At 38.3% G+C, this 26,189-nt stretch overlaps 1 protein-coding gene across 1 annotated transcript; it reads right to left on the bottom strand.

The window, feature by feature from the left end:
• Window positions 1–913: 913 nt before the first annotated feature.
• On the bottom strand, window positions 914–24,128 carry LOC129249443 (chromodomain-helicase-DNA-binding protein 1). The gene is made up of 9 exons (XM_054889260.1): window positions 23,595–24,128; window positions 8,981–9,939; window positions 8,744–8,911; window positions 7,532–8,642; window positions 5,627–7,093; window positions 3,426–5,302; window positions 2,937–3,251; window positions 2,746–2,868; window positions 914–1,985 (listed from the first exon to the last, which is right to left on the bottom strand). Exons 1-9 carry the CDS (start codon window positions 23,601–23,603, stop codon window positions 1,757–1,759), a joined length of 6,258 nt encoding a protein of 2,085 aa, XP_054745235.1. The 5' UTR covers window positions 23,604–24,128; the 3' UTR covers window positions 914–1,756.
• Window positions 24,129–26,189: the final 2,061 nt, after the last annotated feature.

Raw genomic sequence — 26,189 nt, 5'->3', positions numbered from 1 at the left:
GCGGGAATAGCGGGGCACAGAGTAGTATACAAATCTTTAACTCCGAGTACAGATACTACAAGTTTCCATGCGGAACTTTTCGCCGTAATGGTCTTTATAAAGTGTAACAGTGCACTAAAAAAATTGGAGACTCTTAATCAGGTTTTGCTTTTGAGTTCCACGACATATGAGGGACACTAAGGAAACGAGAAAGCAGGCTTCTATATCCGGGTGGAAGAATCATTTATTGGAGTAACCTCATTTTTCGGCTTTAACAAAAACAACCAAAAAATGGACCCAAATAAAAACCAAGGAATACTGGAGCGGCACAAACGGCCTTAACTATTCCAAAAAGTTCTGAACTTTAATACCAACAGAGCAAAATTTGCTCTAACCCTAGACAAAAACGGACTCGGGTTACTCTGTGGAGCACTTACAGATCACTTTGCCTGCACTAAACATACAACAGGACTATCTATTACAAGTTTATGCAGGTTCTGCGGTGATGAAGAGGAGTCTTATGGAACACTAAATCCTCAATTTTGAAGCATTAGGTCACAGGAGACACAGAATTCCGTACCTACTAGTGGATGAAGACTTACAAATGCTCCCTCCTAAGAAGCTGGTTCGATTCCTCGCAATACTAAATAATTAAAATTGACCACTTAGGCGCACAGAATAGGTTAATCTGGTCGCAGTGCATGAAGGACCCGTACAACCATTGCCATTAATAATTCTTTACAATTCGAAAAAAATTTAGACAACCTTAATTTGGCGTTCTATTTACGTCTTTCATTCCTCGATTGGCACAAATTTAAACAAAAGTTCAAAATTACCCTATAACGTTGTTTTATTCTATCGCCTGCCGCCCCCTTTCGGTCGCCATACCTAACTATGGAAAAATCTTATATAATATATAAAAAGTATGTTATAATTAATTTTATATTTATTCATTTTTATTTTTCCGAATTCCAATCACATGCGTTTCAACAATGCGACTGTAACTAAACCAAACAAAAAATCAAACTATTAAAAAAATAATGTTACCTATGCGATTCTGTTGCTTAGACCTAATATCTAGTTGTTGAAATTAGTTTAAAAACGATCAAGTTATATTTTTTCATCTGTACAAGTCTAATTACAGCTTAACAAAATGTATTTGTTGCTTTATGTTATTTTTAAGTTTTTTGTTCTTATAAACTTACACGTTAACTAGTAATATTGTATCAGTTGGCTACAGATATAGAGCAAAGTAATTAAGGCTACAATAAAACTTATTAACATTGCATATAAATACAAAATAATTAATATTTTTTAATTCATTACACACATTATTTAAATCTACTCATTAAAGACTAATTAACTAATTTACATCACCCACTTTTTTATACATATGCATTAATATGTTTGGTGTATGGATTGATGCAGAAGTAAAAATTGTGTTGACGCTTTAATTTATAGACAAGTACGTATATATTTTAGAGTTGAGTTTGAATTAAATGAAATATTACAATATTCTAAATTCCAATTTGGAATTTTTTATTGGATGTGATTAAATAAGTGTACGACTACTTTACTTTTTACAGATTTATAAATATTTTAAAGTTAAGAAAACTAACTTATGCTTTAATTTTTATATCCACTTATCCAATAGTTTCGGCTTGTTCTTTGCGTTTTTAGCATTTTAGTAACTATAGACATATGACGAGAAATTATGATCATAACACAGTAAAAGAAATGTTTGCAATAAAGTGCTTGTAATGAATTGGCAGGGAGTTTATGTTTGCGGCCGTCGATCGTAGTCCCCTCTTCGATAATCTGGCGGGAAATCCATGCGACTGTCGCGCGGCCAATCACCTGCAGATGCATAGCGTGTATCTCCGCGATATTGGCCATGTGGCGGTGCTGCTCCAGGAGGCAAGCCCCCATTGCCCATGTAATAGTTGGGAGGCATGTGATAACCGGTATACGAAAGTGGGGGTGGTGGCACATGAGCTGGATGATAGCTGTTGGGAAATACATATTAAAATTGTTAAATATTTTCATATAAAATTTAAATACAGGAAACAGATTATTATCATTATGTTATATCTAATATGAACTATATTTTTATAAAAATTAAGTGGTGTGCTTATAATTTGGCAACGAAGGGTATAATATAAGAAGAAATCATAGGAGTACAATTAGGTGTTTTGAATTTTACCTAACTCAGACCGAAAATAGGATTCTTAGAGATGTCTCGACTCCAGCGCCACCTATCGAGTGAACAAAATATTTATCTTCGTGAAGGTAGCATATTTTTCGAATTCGAGATAAATGGAACCTTGTGTACGATGTTTAGAAATACCTGAATCACACACTCACTTATCGAAAAATCTTGGGATTTCCTTCTAATTAGCTTAAATACAACGTTATCTTGTGAGTTTAAAACATATGCGGCAAAAAGGCAAAGTAAATATATATATAACTGGCGCTTACACCCTTTTGGGTGTTTGGCCGAGCTCCTCCTCCTATTTGTGGCGTGCGTCTTGTTGTTCCACAAATGGAGGGACCTGCAGTTTCAAGCCGACTCCGAACGGCAGATATTTTTATGAGGAGCTTTTTCATGGCAGAATACACTCGGCGATTTGTCGTTGCCTGCCGAGGAGCGGCCGCTATTTAAAAACAACTGTTTCTTCATTTTGGAGTTTCACGCACGGAAATTCGAACCTACGTCTCCGAATTGTTGTTAAGAGATACATATTGTTCATAAACACTATAACTTACCGTCTTTTATCGGGTCTCCGATCTCTATCCCGATCGCGATGATCCCGATGATAACCACCACCGCTGCTATTTCGACTACCGTAATTTTCGTAACGATCTCGTTTGTAATCCGAATTACCGTATCTAAAATTACAAATGAAACATTGCCATAATTGATTCGTTTAGACATTTGATTTTGTTTAGACATCTACCTATCACGTCCATGACCCCACCGGTCATTGCCATCCATGTAAGGTGATGACATGTTACGCGCTTCACCTGCACCAGCAGGCGTGCTATAAGTTCCACTGCTTGCAACTCCAGCAGGCGTACCCGCGATATTCGACGGTAGTCGTGCGTTAACACCATGGATGCCACGATTGTTTGGAGTTGACGGTGAATTCATAGAATTTCGTCGATCGCCGCCACCAACAGGCGGTATGCAACTGGTTCCGCTTCCACGAACAGGAGGACCAGAGCCATCACCACCGTAAATTTTCTTGCGCTCATCGTTGCGATCACGGCTTCTATGTAGGAGATAAATTACAGTAATCAATATATTTATTTAAATAGAATAAAATTACACTTTCAACTACATAAATATTTACATGTCTTTTGTTAAAAAAAAAAAACACTACAGATATGTATGTATATACTGATGTACATAAACATGCACATACTCGAACTGTAACTAGTCATACCTGTTAACAGCGTTCATATTCTGGCGTTTGTACGGTGTGCCTTTTCCGTCGATGGGATTTACACCACCTACGTCATTTTCATCCCGCTTCCTCTTCATGGGCGATTCTAAGCCTGACAACCGTTTTGATTTATCCGTACTCGCTGTAGTTCCAGCTGCACCGATATGTTTTTCGGTTTTATCACGAATTTTATCTTTTTCTTTTGTCTTATCCTTATCTTTCTCCCTTTTCTTCTTCTTTTTCTCACTAACAGCTGTAATGCCATTTTCATGCTGCACCTTGGCATCGCTGCGTGTACGTTTTGTGGGCGATTGGGAATTCGCCTTGGCACTTTTCTCTGTTGAGCTCGGAACACTCGCACCACCACTCCCACTAGCACCACCAATTACGCCCCCTGTTTCCTCTGTACTCTTCAACGTGTGCTTGTACAACTTAAACAATTTTTTCGCATCGAACTCTGTAAATTTCGAAACGAAATACCACAAATTACTGCGCCACTCTTTCTTTTCGGGCTCTTTATATGCTTCTAAACAAGCATCGATTTGACGCCCAATGGATAGTAGGCATTCGCGTGTGTGCCGCACTTGTTCTTGATTGGAAAGGCTTGTGTCTGGCCGGTCAAGCGCAATTAACGCTTTTTTAACCGGTCGCATTTTCTCTTTGCACTCGTTAAATATAGTAGGATCAAGATCACCAAGCACTTCAAGTGCACGTGGCTCATTATTTGCTGTAAAATGCATGGGCTTGTTATTCGCCGCCGATTCAGAAGCATTTGATTTCTTCGTACGAGCACCAGTTTTGCCTTCCTTTCCAGAGCTACGTTTAGATTTTTTCTTCATAGCTGTAGCTGAGGTAGCATCTGTAGACTCTGTAGTATTAGCGATAACATCATGCTCAGCAGTTTCAGCTTTTGATGTACTATCGCGTGAGCGTGGCTTACGTTCCGCACCTTCGTGAGCGGATTGTGATGCGTCATCGCCAATGTGGGTCTCGGATATGTTTCTGGGTTTTCGTTCGGGTGTCACTGATACAGCCGTACCTCCGACAGCAGTTCCGCTAATTTTTGCCTCGCGCGGCTTACGCGGTTTGCGTTGCTTGCGTTGGACTCCTTTTTTCAGTTCTACATTCTTTTTAATAATTTTTAGTAAGTATTCCGCCCGTGATTGCAAATGCTTTCCTTGTGGCTTTCGTGCATCGTTGGAGAGGATTTTCTCTGTCAACTTCAGACTTGGATCCATTTTCATTTGCTCCCATGAACCAATGCCATATTGATAAATACCACATAGCAATTTGGAGTCCTCCTCAACACCCCAGTCCGTGTCGAAATTCGCAGGTCGAGTTTTAATATTTAATTGCCAACTAAGCCGCTCACTACTTGCATTTGGTACAATATCGTTGAGTGGCTTTAGTTCCTCTTCACAAGATAGCAGCGTTTTGGCATTAAATGAAACACCGCCCAATTTTACGGAATATGTTGCACGAGTACGTCTCTGCTTCGCCGCTACCGTGTCGTCGGCAGCAATTTTAGGTGTAGCTGGTGGGTCATCTTTGTGTTCTTCGAGGAATTGTACACAGCGATCGTGTAACATTTCGCCAATCCTCTTTAATTCTGTCAATGGCTTCTCTTGCAGCTCAGCATCACAAGCAATCGCTTCTAGGCGCTCGAGCGGTGCTGGAAATTTCTTGTATGACTTAATAAAGCGTCGTATTTCAGCATCAGAAAAGCCAATTATCTTCTCCTTGTTGGTAGGACGACCACGCTTCTTCGGCCGACCATCTTCTCCGCTGGCATCCGAGCCAACTTCATACTCCGAGTCCGCGCCTGATTCGTCTGCCTGGCTCTTCTTCCCGGTACGTTTACCCGGCGCGTTGGAGTCCTTCCAAAAAAAAACAAAAAAAAAAAAAAACAATGCCGTTAGCCTAAATATGAAGTACTATATATAAGTAGTTTACACAATAGCACAAAATTAAACACACTCAATTTATATCAGATCTGTTCCGATTACTTTTCCAGCCTCAATCACTATGTAGTGATTTCCCAAGAAAAGTACAGTTTTTTCAACATTTGATTGTATTAAATAAACAGAATGGCATAAAGAGGAAAAAAAATCTATTTTCAAAAATTCAAAATAGTGACAACTTTTTATAAAAAGCTATTACATGTTTTGTGTTGTACTTAATGTAAGTAGAAGATGACATACCTGATTGGCTACTGCGGTCTTTCGCCGTGGTGGTAAATACAAGTCTTCCATCTCTTTGGCGCGTTCTTGGTCTTCGACTATCTTTCGAAAATCCTCGGGTATTATATCATCCCAGTCTTTGGTATCTTCTTCCTCACCACCCAAATTGTCATCGTCTTTAGCCGCTTCACTAGGTTCCTCCTCAAAGGTCGCTATACTGGCAACCTTAAATGCAGATAACAAATCGTCTCCAGGCATTTCTGGATCTTCATTGCGAGTTTCTGCACGGCGTAAGATTTCATCGATATCGCATACCAATTCATCATCATTTTCCTGTTCGTCTTTGAATAATTCCTCGGCGCCAAACTTCAAAATTGCTGACAAATCATCTTTATTGAAGGGTGTAGCATTTGATGAACTTGCACCACTTTTATCTAAAACTGTACGACCTGTCGTATCCATACGCTGTATGACAAGATGATCAAGTACCATTTTCTGTTTCGCTCGCTCCACAATTTGCTCTTCAACAGAACGCGCCGTTACCAACCGATAAATATTTACTTGATTTTTCTGGCCAATCCGATGTGCACGTGCTTGTGCCTGCAAATCATTTTGGGGATTCCAATCCGAATCAAAGATTATAACGGTATCTGCCGTTGCCAAATTAATACCCAATCCACCAGCACGTGTAGACAATAGAAAACAAAAGTCCTGACTGCCTTCCGCATTGAAATGGTCTAAGGCTTGACGTCGCATTTCACCCTTTATGCTACCATCGAGACGTTGGAAAGGAAAATGACGTTTTTGCAAGTAATCAGCAAGCACGTCCAGCATACGTACCATCTGCGAGAAAATCAACACACGATGGCCGGTCTCTTTCAGACGGCACAACAACTTATCTAAAAGTACCAATTTTCCGGACCCTTTCAATAACGTCTGCAGTGCCTCCTCCTGCTGCAGACCTATCAATTCGAACTCTGATGGCCGTATAAGTGCAGCATGGTTGCAACATTTCTTCAATTCAATGACAATATTTAAGAATGTTGACGTAGAACCCTTTTTACCTTTGCGCAAGGCATCGAAGTTTTTCGTCAAAATCCACTTGTAGTATTGTTTTTGAAGTAACGTCATTTCGACTCGCAATATTTGTTCTACCTTTGCTGGCAACGACTTCTCGACATCCTTTTTAACGCGACGTAAAATATATGGTTCAAGCTGCTGATGCAATTTAGTATACCCTTTATCTGCAGCATTCCCATGTTCTAGTTCAAAATCTTCCCAAGTAACAAATCGATCGGGCATAATGAAGTGAAGCAAAGCCCATAGTTCCTTGAGGGAATTTTGCAATGGTGTGCCTGTGATTAGTAGACGATGATTTGTTTCAAATTCTTTCAGAGATTTATATAGCAAAGAGTCGTCGTTTTTTAAGCGATGCGCTTCGTCAACTAGCAATGCAGCCCATTGCAAGGTGCCGAGGAAAAGCTTATCCTAGTAGAAATAAAAGGGGTTAAGGCGGAAAATTTGCTTAAGTTATTATAAGATATAAGAATTAAAAATTTATTGTGAACTTAGCTATTGCTTGCTAAAATAATATATATATGCAATTATAAAAATACTTTTATAATGTATATATAAGGAACCACCGAACTTTGGCTGAACATTTCTAAGTATTATTAATTATTTTTATACGATTTTCGAACGATCTGGAACTCATTTTAGTAAATTGTAGGTTTTTCTATTATACGTCTGTAAAAAAAACGTACTCGCGCTGTGACAGCTATCAAAACAAAGCAACGTTAAAAAGAAACTCAGCTTGAAAGACCCTGTATAATTGTACACCGTAACCAGTATAGTAAGCACTGTCTAAGTACTATACATATATATTTTTGTAAAATTTAAATATAATTGTTTATTTTCTCAACTTACCTTCAGCACAATCTCATATGTGGTTAGAATGCAATTGAATTTCAGTCTTTTCGATCCATCAAATTGCCACTCATATTGGCGTATCATTTCCCGTGATTTCACATCACCCAAATATGTCACCACATTCATATCGGGCGCCCAGAGATCAAATTCTCGTTGCCACGCTGTCATAGTACTTAACGGTACTACGCACAGAAATGGCCCATATAAGTGATGAACTTTAAATAAAGAATACAAAAAGCAGATGGTTTGTATGGTTTTACCAAGACCCATTTCATCGGCAAGTATGACGGAGTTCTCCTTGCTCCATGAGTGTAATAACCAATTTAAACCGTCCATTTGATAATCACGCAAAGTTAAACCTTCGGTCAAAAAATCGGGTTGTTCGCGGATTTTATAGAATTTCGGACGATACTTGAGCACCTTACAATGCCGTGACGGTGTACACTTGGATATTTCACGCTCTTCATATTGTTCTACGCAACGTTGCCATTTGCGTTGAACTAATACACCATCTTCCCAAGTGGCTTCTGCATATGGTAGCGATTGCCATTTGCAGAGATATTCTGACATACCGTCCGGCTTCTCATTACGCGCTATAATGCGATCCACATTATTGTACGACTTAAGCAAATCGTTTTGTAATTCTAATTGGCATTCAAAGTAGTCGATATCTTCAGGACCGGCATAACGACGCCAATATTCAATATCTTGTTCCTTTTTAACGAAGTTATCAAGTTTTTTCATGCCTTTGACCTTTTGCTCTCGTAAAGTTGTCTCTGACTCCCATGTGTTATGTATATACGACCATCCTTTCCATTTAATCAAATACTGTGTTTCAGTATTCGCCAGATCATTCTCATCGACCCCATCATTAGGATCGGCCCCCTGTTCCTCTATGGCATAAATTGTTGTTGGATTTCCAGTACAGCCTTTGCGACCTTGACGTTTCGCTAATATACGCTCGATTGTCTCACATTTCTCCTCCTCTTCAGCTGCTGCCGCTTGACTCTCATCATATTCAACCTCTAACAAATCTTCTGAATCTGTTTTCTCGTCTTCAGAAGCTTCTTTATAGCTGACCGCTGCAGCAGTTCGACGTGTTCCAAACCTGAGTGCAGAAATAATATATTTCTATGATTATTTATTTATTTATAACTGGGTGATATGCAATATTTATATATTTTTTTATATTCAATCATTCAATCTTACCGTTTGCTGTCTTCCTCACCATCATCACTTTCGTCGCTAGAATAGGAAGCCTTTTTACCGCGACGTTGTGATGCTTTGGCATGGCCAGCCTTTGTGTTCGCTTTTCGTCTTTGTGGTGCTGATAAACCGCTATCCGCTTCACTTTCGTCAGTTTCATCTGAGTCCCAACTAAAAACAAACCAAATTTGGTATTTCATAATAAACTTTGTCTCCATTTACGAGGCAGGATTTCATTACTTTTGCTTCTTCCTTTTTTTGGCTGCCTTTTTTGTGGCCTTCTCGTTTGATGATACAGCTTGCGTCTTTCTTGCTGTGCGCGTGCTACGTTTAGGCTGGTAGTCATCCTCATCGTCTTCGCTACTACTGCTACTGCTGCAAGTTGGTGACTGAGCGGCTGACGAAGAACTTTTATCAGCAGATGATTCTGATGCTTCGGCGTCATCATCATCAACGGCATCATCGCCTTCATTTTGAGTTCTATTTTTAGACAAAGCTTTTGTAGCTAAGGATGACTGAGATACCATCTTTGAACACGATTTCGTCGCTGCCATTTTACCGGCCCTTCTCTTGTCCTGTCCGTCATGAACTGTGCTCTCGTTTCCATTACACTCATCCTCAACACTTGCATCTTCATCTTGGGAATCTTCATCCCCATCATTTGTTGTATTTGAGGTATTGTTATCCGTAGATGTAGTTGTGGTTGTATTAGATGTGGCTGATGTGTTGTTAGTAAGATTGCGGGTGGATTTTGCAGCATCTTTCTCAATTTCTTCACCACGATGTTCCTCATCTTCTTCTTCATTGCTGTCTGAATTAGTGTCCGAATTGGAATCGCTGTCTGATTCGTTGTCATCGGAGTACCCGTTAGTTTTTGTATCCTCTTGAGCTGCTGCAGCTGTGGGCGGAAAGCCATCTGCTGTTGGCCCACTTTCGGTCGGTGTAACTCTGCGGGCTTTTCTTTGTTGTTGGGTTTGACCATGCTGGGCATTGTCACCGCTATCATAGCTTTGGTCGCTGTCATGTGACTCATGATCAGCAGAACTATGTCTTCGGCTCGAGTTTGAAGATGACGTTGAGCTGTCTGAATCAGAATCAGATCCTGAAGAACTTAGGCTACCACTGCCAGACGCGTTTTGTTCTTCTTGATTATCATCATTTTCTTCTGGTCCTATACTATTGAGGGATTCATTGTGTTCCTAAATAGAAAATGAAATTTAAATAAAATAGATGAGTTTATAAAGCTTGTGAGCTTCAAGAAATATTTCGGTAGTAATCTTAAACTTTCATCGGGATTAAGAAATAATTATAGAAATGGGCTCAATTCCGATGTAGTACTAGCACCAAATACATAGAAAGTTATACATGTATATGTACATATATGCTAATATCTGTGACATGGTAGTTTAAGTCGAAACGAAAGTTTGGACATATAGCCACACCCATAAAAATATCTGTATGTTTAAATACGGTCCATGTTAACTTCACATAGTTCTGAACAATTGCGAAAAAACGACAATTCCCCATTTTCCAAAAAAGTGTTAGAAGTCACATCAAATATTTTTGTCAAATTTAGCAAGATATATAGTTTATTTTACAAGTGAATAGTGTTTGTTACAACCTAAATTACACTCGGCGGTTTGCCATTACCTGCTGAGGGGCGGCCACTATTAGAAAAAAATCTTTTCTATTATTTTAGTGTTTAATGCACGGATACTCGAATCAATACACTTTCGAATGATAGTCACGCACCAATCCTTCGGCTACGGCGGCTTCGCGATGCGCAATAATATATTTATCTATGTCCGAATTGACTATGGCCGAATTAATAGAGATGAACCATTTGGAGCAGGCTCCAAATTCTAATTGTTCTCATAATTGCTATTATGTGCGACATCTTTTGACAAGGAATTCAGTTACAACAAAATTAAGGATAGTGTGTAATGTATTCGCGAAAACAAGTACAGGTTAACCACGTCTTGGTTATTCATCATCAGCTCCAACCTGCCCTATGCTCAATTCGAATAAGGTTCAAAATGCATCAGTATGCTTATAATGCAAATGTGCCGAAAATGTAGACAAGTATACATTTCAAAGCAGCATGCTGATCTACAACGTATTGTGCGACGTACAGGCCCATCCGCGCCTATTGAGGATTATTGCAAATGGCGAGTCGCGTACGGTGTAGCTACAGCATCACATCTTGCCGTAAGAACTATTCAACAAATCCCAAAGGATTCCATATGCATGGCTTTACGACAAAGCTGCGTTTATCATCCTGCCTGATTTATATATGGATTATTTCCTCACAAGGTACCATGGTTGGGAGTGGCGGGTTCGAGTTAAGGCTCTGGACGTCCAATTGCCCACAACTAGTATCATCCATACCGAACACGTCAAAGGAGATTTCTCATTAATCTGGAACACAGGACATTATCTGTCGTTTGCAGTAAATATAAACAGGCCAGCACCTCTCCTCACCAAACGTGTATACTTTCCAATTCGAGCTTATTATTTGATCTGCCCGGACTTCTATTAGAAACAGTAAAAAATTTGGCTTCTGGACTTGTGGCGCTTCAAAGTGGATTTGGATGATCTAGTGTCGACGCCCATAGTCCCTGAAGGGTGCCATCATCGAGAACAGTTGAAGTTGCTTTCAGACTTAAAGCTAAAAAGATGGTCCGAGCTTAACTCCGCTGACTGCGCTTCAAGAGGTTTAACCCTGCTGGAACTGATGGAGCATCGGTTATGGTGGATTGGTCCAGAGTTCCTTAGCGATTCACAAGAATTTTGGACTGCACGCAACAAATATACAATGGGGCAGTGTTCAACAGGTTTTCATCATATTCCAAATTGAAAAGAGTTGTCGCTTATGTCCTACGATTCTTCAATACTTTCAGAATTGAGATAAGAAGTTTCTCATTGCAGAGAAAAAAAGCCGATACAGCTTAAAAATAACCTCCTGCGCTTTTAACCATGCCTTGATGAAAAGACATTCTCTCCGTTGATGGGCGTTTGAAGTGTTTCGTGGATCTATGGGAGATTTGCTATGAAACCGTGTCAATTTTGCACTCTCCTTGTTGTTGTTGTAGCAGCATAAACATTCCCCATACATACCTTCTGCTCAAATATGAACGAGACGTTATCAATAAAACGGTCCGCGGATGACATATAGCAAAAATACAATAAATTTTTTGTTTTTTGGTAGCTTGACTTTTTTACAGTAGCACAGAAAACAAACTATGTAACATATCACGCTGAAATTTCCCATGTAAGCTTATAACAGTCCTACCAAAAAACAAAAAATTTATTTTTGCCATATGTCATCCGCGGACCGTTTTATTGATAACGTCTCGTTCATATTTGAGCAGAAAGTATACGGGGAATTCTGCTGAAGTGGCAGTCCTTGACCGGATATAAATCCGGGTCAATCCGGTTAAGTAGAACCGACTGTCGAGGGCACGTTTGCGTATTCCTTCTAGTGGAGCGCAGTCGACTTTGCGGATCCTTATCATAACGAATTATCAAATGGAAGAGAAGCAAACTATGCAAAAGGTTATATTTGTTCATTCGCCTGCATTAGTAGCGCGTCCATGTGCTTAAGCCTAGTGGGCGATTTATGTTGTTGTAGCAGCAAAAATATTCCCCATACATAGTCGATATAAATGCGGGTCCTTTCGGTAACATACACTTGTGCTCCTACAATTAGGCCACTACATAGAGCATGTGGATTTAACAAAAACACAACATATATAAACCAAGCTTTTGCATAACGGTAATAAAATTAAGAACTGTTACCTATGACGAAAATAAGGAGACAAACAAAAACAAAAGTTAACAATGCATTTGGGTAAAGTTCAGAATAGTATCAAAATACGTAAAGCCACGTTTGCTCACAGAATTAAGCCAGTGCAGGTTAAGTAAAGAAGATAATAATTTATTATAAAAGTAAAGCACAAAGTAGTTACTTTTAAGTTATTTTGAACGGGTTTTCGGATAATTTAAATAATTTTTTCGTCAGTATGGGGAAAAATAAGAGTTCAACTCCTCAGGAAAGAAAAATTATATGGGAATGCTTTCAAAAGCATAAAAACGTTACAAAAGTAGCAGAGCTTCTGACTTTTTCGAGAGGAAGAGTTAAGAATGCACTCAAACATTTCAAAACAAAAGAGTTTTGAGAATTTGCCGCGTAAAAAGCCAAGAAAGACCACGTGTTACGATGACAGAAAAATTGTTCACATGAGTAAGGTGGATCCTTTTTTGACTTCTACTGAAATAAGGACTCGAATGGAGGAGTACCATAACGTAAAAGTTTCAAATGGGCGTATCGCACGAAGGAAACCTAACGTGTCCAAAAAAACATTGCAAGAAGACTTAGCTTTGCGAAGCAGCACCAACAGAAAGACGCAAAATTCTGGGATCTAGTGGTATGGAGCGATGAATCCAAATTCAATGTATTTGGAAACGATTGCAGACCCTATGTAAGGCGACCCCCATTAACTGAGTTAAGTCCAAGGTATACTAAGAAGACTGTGAAACACGGGGGTCTTCTGTAATGGTGTGGGGATGTTTTAACGCATCTGGCGTAGGCCCAATTGTTAAAATAGATGGAAAAATGACAGGTGTTATGCACAAAGATATCCTTGCGGAACATTTGGATGGCGACTATGCTGATGATCTGCCGTTAGCTTGGATTTTTCAGCAAGATAACAACCCCAAGCACTGCTCCAGAGTTGTTAAGGACTGGTTTGTGGCAAAGAAAATAAATTGTTTGGAGTGGCCGGCTCAAAGCCCCGACTTGAACCCCATTGAAAATATATGGGGCATTATTAAAAGGTCAGTTTCTGCTAGAAAACCGTGTAATAAAGCAACATTGTGGGCAATGATACACGAGTAATGGGGTAAAAATACACCGGACCAATGCAAGACACTAGTCCGAACAATGAGCAGTCGCTGTAGGGAAGTTATTTTGAAAAAGGGTTTCCCAACAAAATACTAATCTAGCTTTGGTTAGTTTTTGACACGTTAATGTCGAATTTCCTTTAACTACAACAACTTTCTCACAGGGGGCTTAATTACATGAGCACTAAAATTTCATCATCATGAAGATATTTGTATTTTATTTTTTTAATGCGTACTTTGTTGCATATTTGTAAGTTAAAACAATTAAATAAAACTAATTTCCTTTCTTAAAATGGTAATTGTTGTTTTTATTTGCCTTGTTTCAATGAATTACCATGCCACGTTGGTTTGGTCATACGAGTGGCCTAATTCTATGAGCACAACTGTAGAACCAAGTGTCGTGGGATCCTGGTCGCATCAAAAGACAGACTAGATGATTTAGCTCAAATCGCCCACCTAGTTTGAGAAGTTTCTGATAAAGTGCGGAAAGAACTATTCCATTGGAAAGGACGCTGGATGCAATACAATAAAAATTAGACATATTATCCACTCGTCTGAATGCAATTGAAACGCAGAACCTGGCCGGTTTATACGTCGAGAAATACCATTACATCGGCAGCGTGGCCGTTTATCCAGTACCAGACGAAAAGGAAAAGAAAGAAACGATGACAATAATTTGTGTCGGTATCAAAAATTAGGAGATTGCATCTAAAATATCTTCCACCATGCTCATTCGACCTACAGGCATAACACTAATTCGTGCGTTCTCAAGGCGCCTACACTATGCACGTCTTCCAAGCATGATTTCTTAATAGACTCAGGTGCTGATGACTCTATACTAAAATCAACTTACTGTATAAGGGAACTTATACTACAGGGCCGTCGAGGTAAATCCGGAATATTGAACTTACCTAAAAACAAAACTATTGGATATTTACTCAAAAATAATTTTATTTGAACTTAACTTTGTATAATGTGAGTACACATATCCTAGTTGAAAATTATTCAATGTAACCTCCATCTCGTGCAATTACCTGCTCCAGCCGGGACTTGAAGCGCCCACATGCGCGAGCTACCTCCTCTTTGTCCATTGTAGTCATCACTTCCTCGATGGTTGTCTTCAGAGCGTCCTTAGTGTTATGAGGCTTCCCCGTAACTTTTGCTGCAACTGTGCCCCACACGTAATAATCAAGAGGATTGCAGTCTGGGCTTGAAGGTGGCCAAAAATCTGGTGACCAGTGGTAGGGTAGGTTATTCTAGAGCCAAGCCTGAGTCTTCTTTGCCTTTTGAGCAGGTGCGGAGTCCTGCTGAAACACATATTCTCTTCCAGCAACTTTTTCAATTTCGTAAACTTGCGTTTTTTTGTAGCCAAACCCCTCAATTATCTCTTTAGGGCTTTTTCCGGCGCGAAGTGACTATAGTATCGCAGCTCTTCTGTCCTGCTCTCGACTCATCGTTTCACTAGCACTTACTCCGGCACTCCAATATCAATCAGGGAACAATACACTAAAAATATGTCCCTTTATCAGCGGTTTTAGACTTAACGCTACTGTTCCAGAGCTTTCGAAATGTTTTCCGGATTTACCTCGACGGCCCTATATAACAAAAGCAATACAGAAGAGTATGCACAATACTACGCCACAAACGGATCGTCGATACAAACATACATACTATGTTATACGTTTACTGAGCGAGCATCATAAATAATGGCTTCAAAGTTTTTAAACGAATATGGTTTGCTTGTAAACGTCCAACGTAAACGGGTAAAGGCACCATTGAATTGAGCGTCTGCCAAAGGTAGTAGATACTTCAATTACACCCCAAGTAACTACAATCGATGCAACTTAAAAAATGTCAGTTCTTTTACCTAAGTTTAAAGCAATACTTGATTATAAACCCTTTTTGCGAGATAAAGAAGGGCTAATGATATGCACTTTATCGAAAGTACGAGAACATCGCTCACAGCAAAAGCAAGACGGTTATACCATCAAAGTTCAACTACGCCTTGTTGTTGTTGTTGTAGCAGCATAAACATTCCCCATACTTACATACGGTGAATGCTGCTGGAGTGACAGTCCTTGGCCGGATATAAACCCGGTCGTTTCGGTAACGTAGAACCGACTGTCGTGGAAACTTTCAACTACGCCTCGGTGCTGCATTTGGTACCAAAAACTAATGGAGGCTGGCGTCCATGCGGTGACAGTTGAATTTACGCACAAAACCCGATAAATATTCTATTCCTCACCTGCAAGGTTTTGCAAATATCCTCCACGGAAAACGCATCTTCAGCGCCATCGACTTACGCAAAGCTTATCATCAAGTCCCAATCGGAGAGTCGCATATTCAAAAAACGGCCATCATAACCCCATTCGGCTTATTCGAGTATGTTTTTATTTCATTTAGTGTGCGAAATGCGTCACAAATATTTCAACGATTCATTGATGAAGTGCTTAGTGGACTCGACTAAGCTTCTGCGTGCATATACGAAATTTTTAGTGTATCAAAATTATGCGAACAGCATATCGAACACATTCGAAACGTGTTCAAGCGCTTGTGTGTCCATAATCACACAATCGGATTAACGCTGAAAAATGTATATTTGCTCCTAGAAATATAATATTTTTAGGTCATGAAGTCACAGCTGAAGGTGTTATGCCGCTACCTGAAAAGGTGGAAAAAATAGTGTCCTTCAAAGAACCGACTATAGCGAAAGACTTAAAACAATTCATGTTAGTGATTAATTTCTACCGTCGCTTTATTAGAAATGCAGCTGAAACGCAAAAAGATTATAAGTTTTAATTCAGAATAATTAGAAAAACAATAAAATACCTCACACGTGGACTGAAGATTCAAGACAGGCTTTCAAACAGTACAAGGAGCAGTTAGCAACTGCTTCGTTATTAGTTCACTCAGCTGCAAACGCAAAGCCGTTGGCAATATATCGTTCAATAAAATACACGATTTTGAAGTTTACTGCGATCACAAGCCATTGTTATTTGCATTCACTAAATTTAGCGAAAAATTTAATTCACGTCTGCAGCGCAATTAAGTTATATTAGTGAATTCACAAATACCACTCGCCACGTTCAAGGAAATAGCAACATAGTTCCGGATTTGCCCCCAAGAATCGACTCTGTTGAATTAGGATACATACATTTTGAACAAGTCACTCCACTCACTGTATCACAGCAACAATACAAGTATTCAACTCAGTTGTTGTTGTTGTAGCAGCATAAACATTCCTCGTGCATATACGAGGAATGCTGCTGAAGTGACAGTCCTTGGCCGGATATAAATCCGGGTCGTTCTGGTTACGTAGAACAGAGGCTGTGTTCGTAAATGCAACATGACGCGCAAACTACAATTGCATAACAAGCAGAACGTTCAGAAATGCCAATATGGCAGCACTGCAATAATCAAGCGTTCAAAAAGACAACAATTCTATCAGTTGTTACTCATAATTTCTATCAAAAAATTGTTTACTGCATTTACTGCATTAGCTACGACGTCTGATGAAAAGTAAGTGCAAAATTGTTTTATTTTAATTTTTGTATAGAAATTTAGTTAAATTATGTTAATAATAATTGTATAAATTATTATTTTTAAATTTTTAGTGAAAATCTCAGTAATGCGGAGACACAGTTATTGCTGAGAGTACGGTTGAATATGGAGGACGAGTTAAAATCGGGTAGAAGGAAAAAAAATTTATTGTGGAAGAAAGTTGTGACCGAAGTTAAAAATGTAAATCCCAATATAAGACTGGACAGCACCACAGCGCAGAGAAAATTCTTAAATCTCTTGGTAACGTACAAGCGCATTAAAAAAAGAAATAATTCTTCCGGTAGAGAAGCTACATCCTGGAGGTATTTTGAGGACTTCGACGAAGTTTATGGTACAAGGCACTCAATGACTCCTCCAACAGCAAATTTGCAAGCCTCTTTGGATTTGGTACTGTCAAGGTCGTCCACATCTTCAAGTGAACTAAATATGAGTCGCCAAATTCTCCACCGACTACCACTGAAACGGCCGCCAGTACTCGAACGACTTCGAATAACGAGCCACAACAACAGCAGCAGCCACCAGATTCTCCACCGACTAGCAGTCAGAGAGCCACTCGTCCTCGAGCGACGTCTAACAAAGACATTTTAAAGTTTTTGGAAGCAGACGCGGTTAAAGAAGAAGTTCGACATAACGAGGTCATGGCTTTGGAGAGGGAAAAGCTGTCGCTAGAAAAAGAAAGAATAAAAGCTCTACTAGACATGAAATCGGTGTTGGCAGATTATTTAAAAAAATAGTGTTAATATAAATAGATAAGTAGTTGGCCTGTGGTAGAGAAATGAAATGTACCTTTTTATTTTTTATATGTGTAAGAAGCTCGCCATATTTTTTTTATTGAAACTAGGTTAAGTTAAATAAATGTTTTTTCTTTTAAATGAAAACAATAAAAATTAAAATGAAATTCATCAGAAAAAGTAATCAAAAAATTATTCAAATAAATGAAGGTGAGCTAAAGTAAATTTTTTATGATGAAAACAGAGTTGTAAAATAGTTTCTTCTATCAATTCCATTGATATCATCTGAATCAACACGGCGAATGGGGGCATCTTGAATTCCTCCGATTTAATTGTTGGTTTCCATATCGGCATGTGTTATTGTATCGTTAATATGTTCAAAATAACCTCCCCTATTTATGATAAAATTGTGCAAGATAGCGCAAGCGAATATAACATTAGATGTGGCTTTAATGCTCGAAGCTTCAATATAATTTAAAATTTTAAACTTTTTCTTAAAAATCCCGAAAGCTTGTTCTATAAATACTCGCGTTGAGCTTAAACGGGCATTGAAAGTCTTCTGTTCCCTACTGAGATGCCCATTGTCTCTGTGAGGTATCATTAGAAATTGCGATATGGGGTACGCAGAGTCCCCCAATATAACAGCACTTGGTGCCAGCTGTAACTCGCCAGATGTTATTGCTTGAAATATTGGGCCATTTGTCCAAACATTGGCATCGTGGCAGCTCCCTGGATATCCAATAAACACATCTAGGAAACGATATTGGCTGTCACATATAGCCTGGAAGATAATAAATTAAAGTGATAAAAATAATGAGGTGGAAGCATGTAAATCAAACCTGCATGGATACTGAGTGGTTTCCTTTGCGATCATAATAACTAATCGCATCTACACTTGGAGTAGGTATGTTAAAATGCGTTCCATCTAAACATCCTATAACAAAAGGAAAGGGGCTTTCTCTGCTATTTTCAAAATTTGTCATGACCTCTTGCTGACGGTCAACAGATGGCCATTCTATTTCGCTTTTAAGATTACAAATGGCTTGGATTATTTTGTTAAATACACGGTGTGATGTTCCTTTTGCAATGTTGAAGCGATCCGAAAGCTGTCGGAACGTCACCCTGCTATTGCATAGCTTCCATAATGTCATGTACAGACAGTTCTCTAACGAATGACCATCACGGCCAAGCCTTGCAGTTACCCAGTGTGGAGTCAAAGACTTTTCCAAAGCCTAATTAAAGTGAAACTATAAATTATTATTATAATTTTCATAAAACTTATAAAACCTTACTTTAAAAGGGGCCAATTCATTTTGAAATGGGAATAGAAAATGTCCTCGGGAAACGACTTTATTGTTTTAATAAACGATTCGTTTTTAGGTATTTTTCTTTTTAAAGACAAACATTTGTACCTAAACATTTTTCTCTTTGACTTCAATTTCACAAATTTCGTCTAGTGTTAGATTCAGCAAAATTTCCATTTTAGTATTATACGCGTTCAAAAATGCAAACAAACGTATTTGCAAATTGTCAAAAATTCTATAAGAAGTATCAAATGTCAAACTTGCAGTGTTGCCACTGATGCTTATGCTGCAAGTCATGTTGCATTTACGAACACAGCCAGACTGTCGTGGGAACGAACTCTGTATTCAACTCAGTCGTTACCTATACCGGACTAACATACGTTGTTTCTGGTAACCGTATTCGACCTTTTGTCCCTAACAAATTTCGAAATCTCCTTATAGGCAAAATCCTCAGCCTGAGTTATGTATATATCACATATTTAATTGACGCTTACACCCTTTATTTAGTGTTTGATAGAGCTCCTCCTCCTATTTGTGGTGTGCGTCTTGATGTCATTCCAAAAATGGTGTGAGCTATAGTTTTAAGCCGATTCCGAATGACAGATGATTTTTGTGAGGGGCCTTGCCACCGCAGAAATACACTCGGAGGTTTGTCAATACCTGCTGAGGAGCGATCAATTTTAGAAAAAAACAGACGGATGTTATGCAAACAATCTATTAACTATTCAGTCCCTTAAGGCGAGTATCAAGCAAGACTTTCGTGGCAAAGACCCAGAAACCGTCCACAAAGCATAAGTGAAATCGTGTTCCATAAATAATGAGAATGATTGCTCTTTCGAATAAAAGCACTAACTATATGGGCCACCCTGTATAAACGCATCGTAGTATATCCTTTGTTAGAATTTTTGTTGAGCTCCTCCTCCAATTTTTGATTCGCATATTGATGTTGTTCCCCAAATTAAAAAATCTAATTTGATACCGCTTCAAAACAGTAATTGGTTTATTGCGTGGAGCTTTTGCATGGCAGAAATACACTCGGACGTTTGTCCAGGCATGCGAAGGGACGTCCGCTTTTAGAAAAAACCTAATTACAAAATTTCGCTTGGAAAAGAACGTATAGCGGCTTGCGACATGTAGTACAGCATACAAACGTTGCAAAGTTATGAGCCACCCAAAGAGAGTTTTAATTTGGAGTATGATACACTAGACAGGGCTAGTTTGCTTTGGCTCAGCCCTCTGTTCGGGGAAAACCCGAGCCATTCCGGTAACGTAGAACCGGCTGCCATGGTAATGTGAGGGCACCCCGCACGGTACTAACCACCTCTTCACATGCACCATCAAACCCACTCATCTCCCTTTGGACCCAACATGTCCAAGCAGGAAGTTCCCTGGGCCTACCGTTAGATGAGCTAGACGAAGACGGCTGGTGATTTACACTACACTGACAGGGTTTCAACTTTTTCCGACCATGTAGACCGATTCTCAAGATGTTTGGAAGTCATTCGCCTTCCTGATATGACAGCTGAAACTGTATAACTGAATGTGTTTAATAAGTCGGTTCGGCACGTCCAGACCCATAACTACCAACGTAGAAAGACAAGTCGAAGCATATTGTTTCAATAAATATTAGCTATTAATGGCTAGTCCTGAACCATATTTATATAACGGGTTAAACAAGCAGGTGTCACTCGGTCGACATGAAAAGGAAGACTCGGGGGTACCCGAGGTAGAGATGCTCAACCAATCCACGTACCCAGTTATTTAATCGACTTTGATGAAAGCGCTCCGGTAGCGGTACAATATTTTCTACTGGAACTACAACGACTGAATAACTACTGTATAAATAGTTGATTTTCCCCGTAGCTAACGCTAAAGGAAGTGGTGTAGGGACTCCACCCGTTGCCAACACTCGTGGCGAAGAACGAAGAATCAACGCAATCACATGTTAGCGCCATGTTGAAATTGCGGGGAATTACCCAGGCCAGCAAGTATTATTTTTAACTAAGTAAGCAATTGAACAGCCAAGTCTTCTCCCGACAGAAAACTGTTCAGCATATCCGTTCCACTGTAAAATGCAGAAATTCGGACCACGACTAAAGAAACAATGGGGTTCTCTAATTTAATCTCGTGAAGAAACTCCGACTGCTACAAACCATCTCGTCAAAAACCTATGGTCTGGCATCATCGAAACAGCAAATAAACCGAATCTACGATTCTGTTTATAGGTTCTACGTTACCGGACGACTCGAATTTATATCTGGTCAAGAACCGTCACTGCAGCAGCATTCCCCCATCGATGCTGCAAAAATTGCAACAACCTACATTTACATGATCTGTTGTTGTTATAACAGCATAAAAACTCCCCATAAATGTTTGGGCAATGCTGTAGGACTGAGTCTATGACCGGATATAAATCCAGGTCGTCCCATAACGTATGTAGTTGCGGCTGTAATGGAACATTATATGACCTTGATGACAATACTTGACGGAACACCATGCTGCTACAACGAATAGATGAAAGTTTTCGATGTCCTACTTGCTGGTGGTAGGAGGTGAAAAAACTTCAAGAAATTACTAGCTTGCTTTGATGGTCTTGCCAAGAGGAGTCTCGAGGTCCCGGGAGTAAAAGTTATAGATCGAATCGAGTCGCTCTACTTCTATACAATAAAAATTGCTTAAACTTGAGGTCTCTTCTTAGAGAAGAAAATCATCGGACTATTACTATTGATACATCTACTTCCGATATCATTATTTCGATTATCTTGGAAACAAGACGCCCAATAAATTGCAAGGTTATATATAAGAAGTCACTGTCTTTAAAGAATGTTCAATTAATGATAGTTCTTAACATAACACTCGAGTACTATAGTTCGTTATCGGACTATATAGTTTTATATATTGGTATATTTTTTAAAAACATGCAGTAGTAAATATTATATGATTTTTAAAATATGTACAGTTTATGTAAATCTAATAAGCTTACCTTAAAATGTGAAAAATAATTAGATTATTTTTGCAAAACCCCAGATATTGAAACCTCCTAAAACAATTGGATTACCCCTGACCCATTTATTATATATATTGTGTTTGTTGATACTCTTTTAACATTTCGAATGTAGTTAGGCTTTCTTATAACAGATTAGCCGATCGTGTTATTATAATTATTTTGAACGATTGTCATAGGGCACAACTATGAATCAAGAATAAACTTATTTTGAGACTAAAACCATTAATCTGATTAAGTTTTGCTTATACTTTACCAAGTGTATCTATCATAAATAGGGCTTAACAAACTCAAAATTAAAATATTCTAGGGATTCTCGGAAAAATAAATAAAAACAAAGATGGAATGGATGTTTTGTCTTTATGAAATTAAGAAAAATATTTGTATTTAATATAAATGTACTAGGAAGTTGTCAATTAAACAGAAGTATACTTAGTATTGGAGCATCCAATCCTCTCCAGAAATATATGCGACAAGAAAACCTTTAAAATAACATAAACACGCATCTAAAATTAGGATTTATTTAGGATTAGAAGACTTAAAATTAATATATACAGCGTATTCAGCAAATTTTTCACAGCTGTCTTTAGTACAAAAGCAAATCCTCACCAGAAACCGTGGAAAAGGACAATAAATTGTGAGATTTGTCTTAAAAAACCACGATTTGTATGGTCCATCTCAAGATTTGACTAAGAATATCTCGAAAAATCTCTAAAAATCGAGTATTTAAAAAAAATTATATGAAAGTTAACTGCAAAAGCTTCAAGAGATTATGATTTATTCCGATGGATGGTTTAAACTGGTGCTTGTAAGTAAGGAACCCAAAATCTTGGCTTTAATATAATTTTTTCCTAGGTTTCGCACGTTACGTAACATGAGAAAAAACGTTCAAATTGGATAATTTTTATGAAACAAACACTATTTTACACAATTTTGAAGCAAATTTAGTAGCTAATCATCTAGATTCCATAAATTCAAACGAAAATAGCTAAAATGGGTCCCCAATGAAAATTTAAAATTTTGGTCTCATCTGATGCGTAGATCTCTCTAGAACACGCAGGGAGCAAAAAAACGTTGAAACAAACCTAATGTAATGATAAAAAGTATAATTATTTAAAATAACCAGCGCTATTCATTTGTTATACGCGATTTTGCCTAAGGAGCCCCACTTGAGACTCCTAAAAAACCGTCCGTATTGTAGCCACACCCATAGCGTGGAAGCAAAATCCTTTTTGGCTATTTAATATTTCATCTTTCTTTTAACACAATTCATTAAAATAATCAAAATATTTACATTTTTAGACGCTCGAATATACAATTTTCTGAACTACTTATTTCAATAGGGCACTCACCTGGTTCATGATATTTTTGTCTCAGCACACACCTTTTTCTTAAAGAAGACATCAAACATACACTAATTTAGTAATATTCGTTATATTTCTTCAAAAAATTTCACTTCAAATCTGAAAATTCTATATAGAAAATTTTTTCCAACGCAGCACAAAATTTCACGTCGTCCTCGTCTCCCATTCACAAGTCATTTGTCGAAAATCGCCATTTTGTCTTTTCGTAATTGCCTACAGTGTTGCCAACTTTTAGTATCAAATGTTGAACTTCGAATTTTCAACCCGGGTCGAAGGGGGAAATTCTGCAGCACTTCACGACGATATATGGTGTTGAAAACTGAGGCAATATTTCATGACCGTCGACAAATTTTTCCCACTTACTACATTTGTATGACATCCACAGTGGCCAAATAAGTGCATTTCAATGAACTGAACAACTTTTTAACGTCGCTTTCACTTCTTTAGTGTAATACTTTTTTTACGTACTAGCCACAAACAATTTTTACGTCCAGCCTCAATTGTCGCTTATCTTCGGGTACGAACTGCCATTTTGGATGTCGTTCGATTAGTTTCTTCGAAAATTATACTTCAGTGGAGTACCCTTGATAATCGAAAAACTCTACAGAGTTGCTAAACAATTTTAAAAATTTGGGATGTTTTCGAGCTGTAGTAAGTGCGGTAGGATTACTTTTTATGAAATAGGGTCATAATTTCTGCCACAAAACGTCACGCGTTCTGTTAGTTAAATAATCACGTGAAAAAGTAAGATTGTATTTAAAAAATACGACTTTGGAATTTAATATTGTGTATTAATTGTTTTTAGCGCAAAATTAAGTTTAAAGGAAGCAAAGTTATTGGTCCATTATCTCAAGCATCACGTTCGGTGTGAAATAGCTACTGTAATATTGCCACAGCTAATGAGTTGAATATTCGCGGGTGCGAGTGCGGCGAACACAGCCTTAATTTTAATTATTATTTTACAGTGGAATCTGGATGTAACTATGTTGAAGGGATTGGATCGGATAGTACATTAGTACATTGGTTTGTTTAAATGCAAAGAATATACGACGTAAAATGTTAAATATTTTTTTAAATTCGTTATAAGTATAAAATAACTTCTGCAACGCCCCGTTTGCAAACCTCAATAGTACACATAACAGAAGTGCAACATTCAAGGCAGACAAAGAAAGAGGAAGAGACCCGAGAGAGAATGAGAGAGAGAGAGAGAGAAAGAATATATAGATAAATAAATTCACAACATTGCAGAAAATACAAATAGAAAAAATTTACAAAAAACGGAGAAGGACCGACCGGTGTAGGTAAACGCCGTACACAAACGGTAGCGACAACGCGCACTATTCCGAGCGTTTATCACCCGCACAAACGCAGCGATTCCAGGACCGCAGCAACGTTACAAATTACCGCAATGCAATACCAATAAATCCGACGCCGGAATGGATAGCACTTTATAGTATAGCCAGGAAACGAAAATAAACGCCAAAAAGTAGGCACCACAAAAATTGGGACCAAAAAACACCCCAAACAGTAGGCACCAAGGAATTATAACGCCAAAAGTAGGCACTAAAAATATATTTCCTACAAGTTTGCACCAACAAACAAGCGCCAAAAGGTAGGCAGTGTTATTTCTCACTAGAATTTAGCAACCACAAGGAAAAACTCAGGAAAAACGGCCTTAAGTGTATCTAAGATATATATAAGGTATAGCTCTCTCTCTTTTTTCTCTCTCGCGGAACGAAAATACCGAAAACGTTGCTTGGCCTTGAAATTTTACTCTCCATTCTCGCTCGTCCATCGACGCCTAAGAAGTTTCACTTCAAAAATACCTAATTAATGTTGCTTCCGAGAAGAGTTCCTATCCTTGTCATTTATAGTTCATACGACAACGAAGTAACATGCCATGCCTTATGTTGGCACGTTGGGAAATATTTAGTATAATGCAACACGCTCTGAAAAAAAGGAGAGTAAGCGGGGATAGCGATATAGTATCCCCATATTAAAACTGAAAACCGCACCCTCCGGAGGCTGTGTTTAAGTAATTTATTTCTAAAGTTGTGTAATTTAGCGACAAGTTGGGGCTACCAGATACGTCAAGTAAGAACGAAGTTTGTATGCAGAGACGTTCACTGGAAGGATGTTTATATATCTGCAGAATTTTTTGCTTTAGTTTGAGAAACATTTTTGAAAATATAAACTTTGTTATATATGGAAAAAGCGTCACAGAAGAAAACTCGGAATTTAAACCGTGTTATTGTTTGGATTATTTTATACACACATATAAGTAGTCGTAACTTGAAAAGAATGATATAAAAAGTACCAGAAAAAATAATAAAGTAATTAAAAACAGAATTTGTGCATAGAACTACTTTCCACGTTAAAACCATTAAACCAAAAATTAAAACGTAATATGCATGTGTGTAGTATGAAGGCATGACACTAAATTGAAGGCACGACACTCATTTTTATTCTCATTTGCAGGCATCCGAGAACACTGTACTGCTGTTAATTCGAATGAATTGTTATTCTCGTTTAAAAATGCAAAGTGGTGGTATTGATAAATCCATTTCAATTTAATTTTCATTC

Source organism: Anastrepha obliqua, chromosome 5 (genome assembly GCF_027943255.1).
Source record: "Anastrepha obliqua isolate idAnaObli1 chromosome 5, idAnaObli1_1.0, whole genome shotgun sequence".
Lineage (NCBI taxonomy): Eukaryota > Metazoa > Arthropoda > Insecta > Diptera > Tephritidae > Anastrepha > Anastrepha obliqua.
The sequence above is the reverse complement of the archived record's forward strand: the minus strand, read 5'-3'. Positions and strand labels throughout refer to the sequence as shown.

Bases quoted from the DNA above. Each gene is read 5' to 3' on its own strand.
- LOC129249443 (XM_054889260.1), bottom strand. The intron at 7,094-7,531 runs GTAAGTTGAGAA...TATTTCTACTAG, and splicing joins CATATGAGATTGTGCTGAAG to GATAAGCTTTTCCTCGGCAC. The intron at 5,303-5,626 runs GTATGTCATCTT...TTTTTTTGGAAG, and splicing joins AGACCGCAGTAGCCAATCAG to GACTCCAACGCGCCGGGTAA.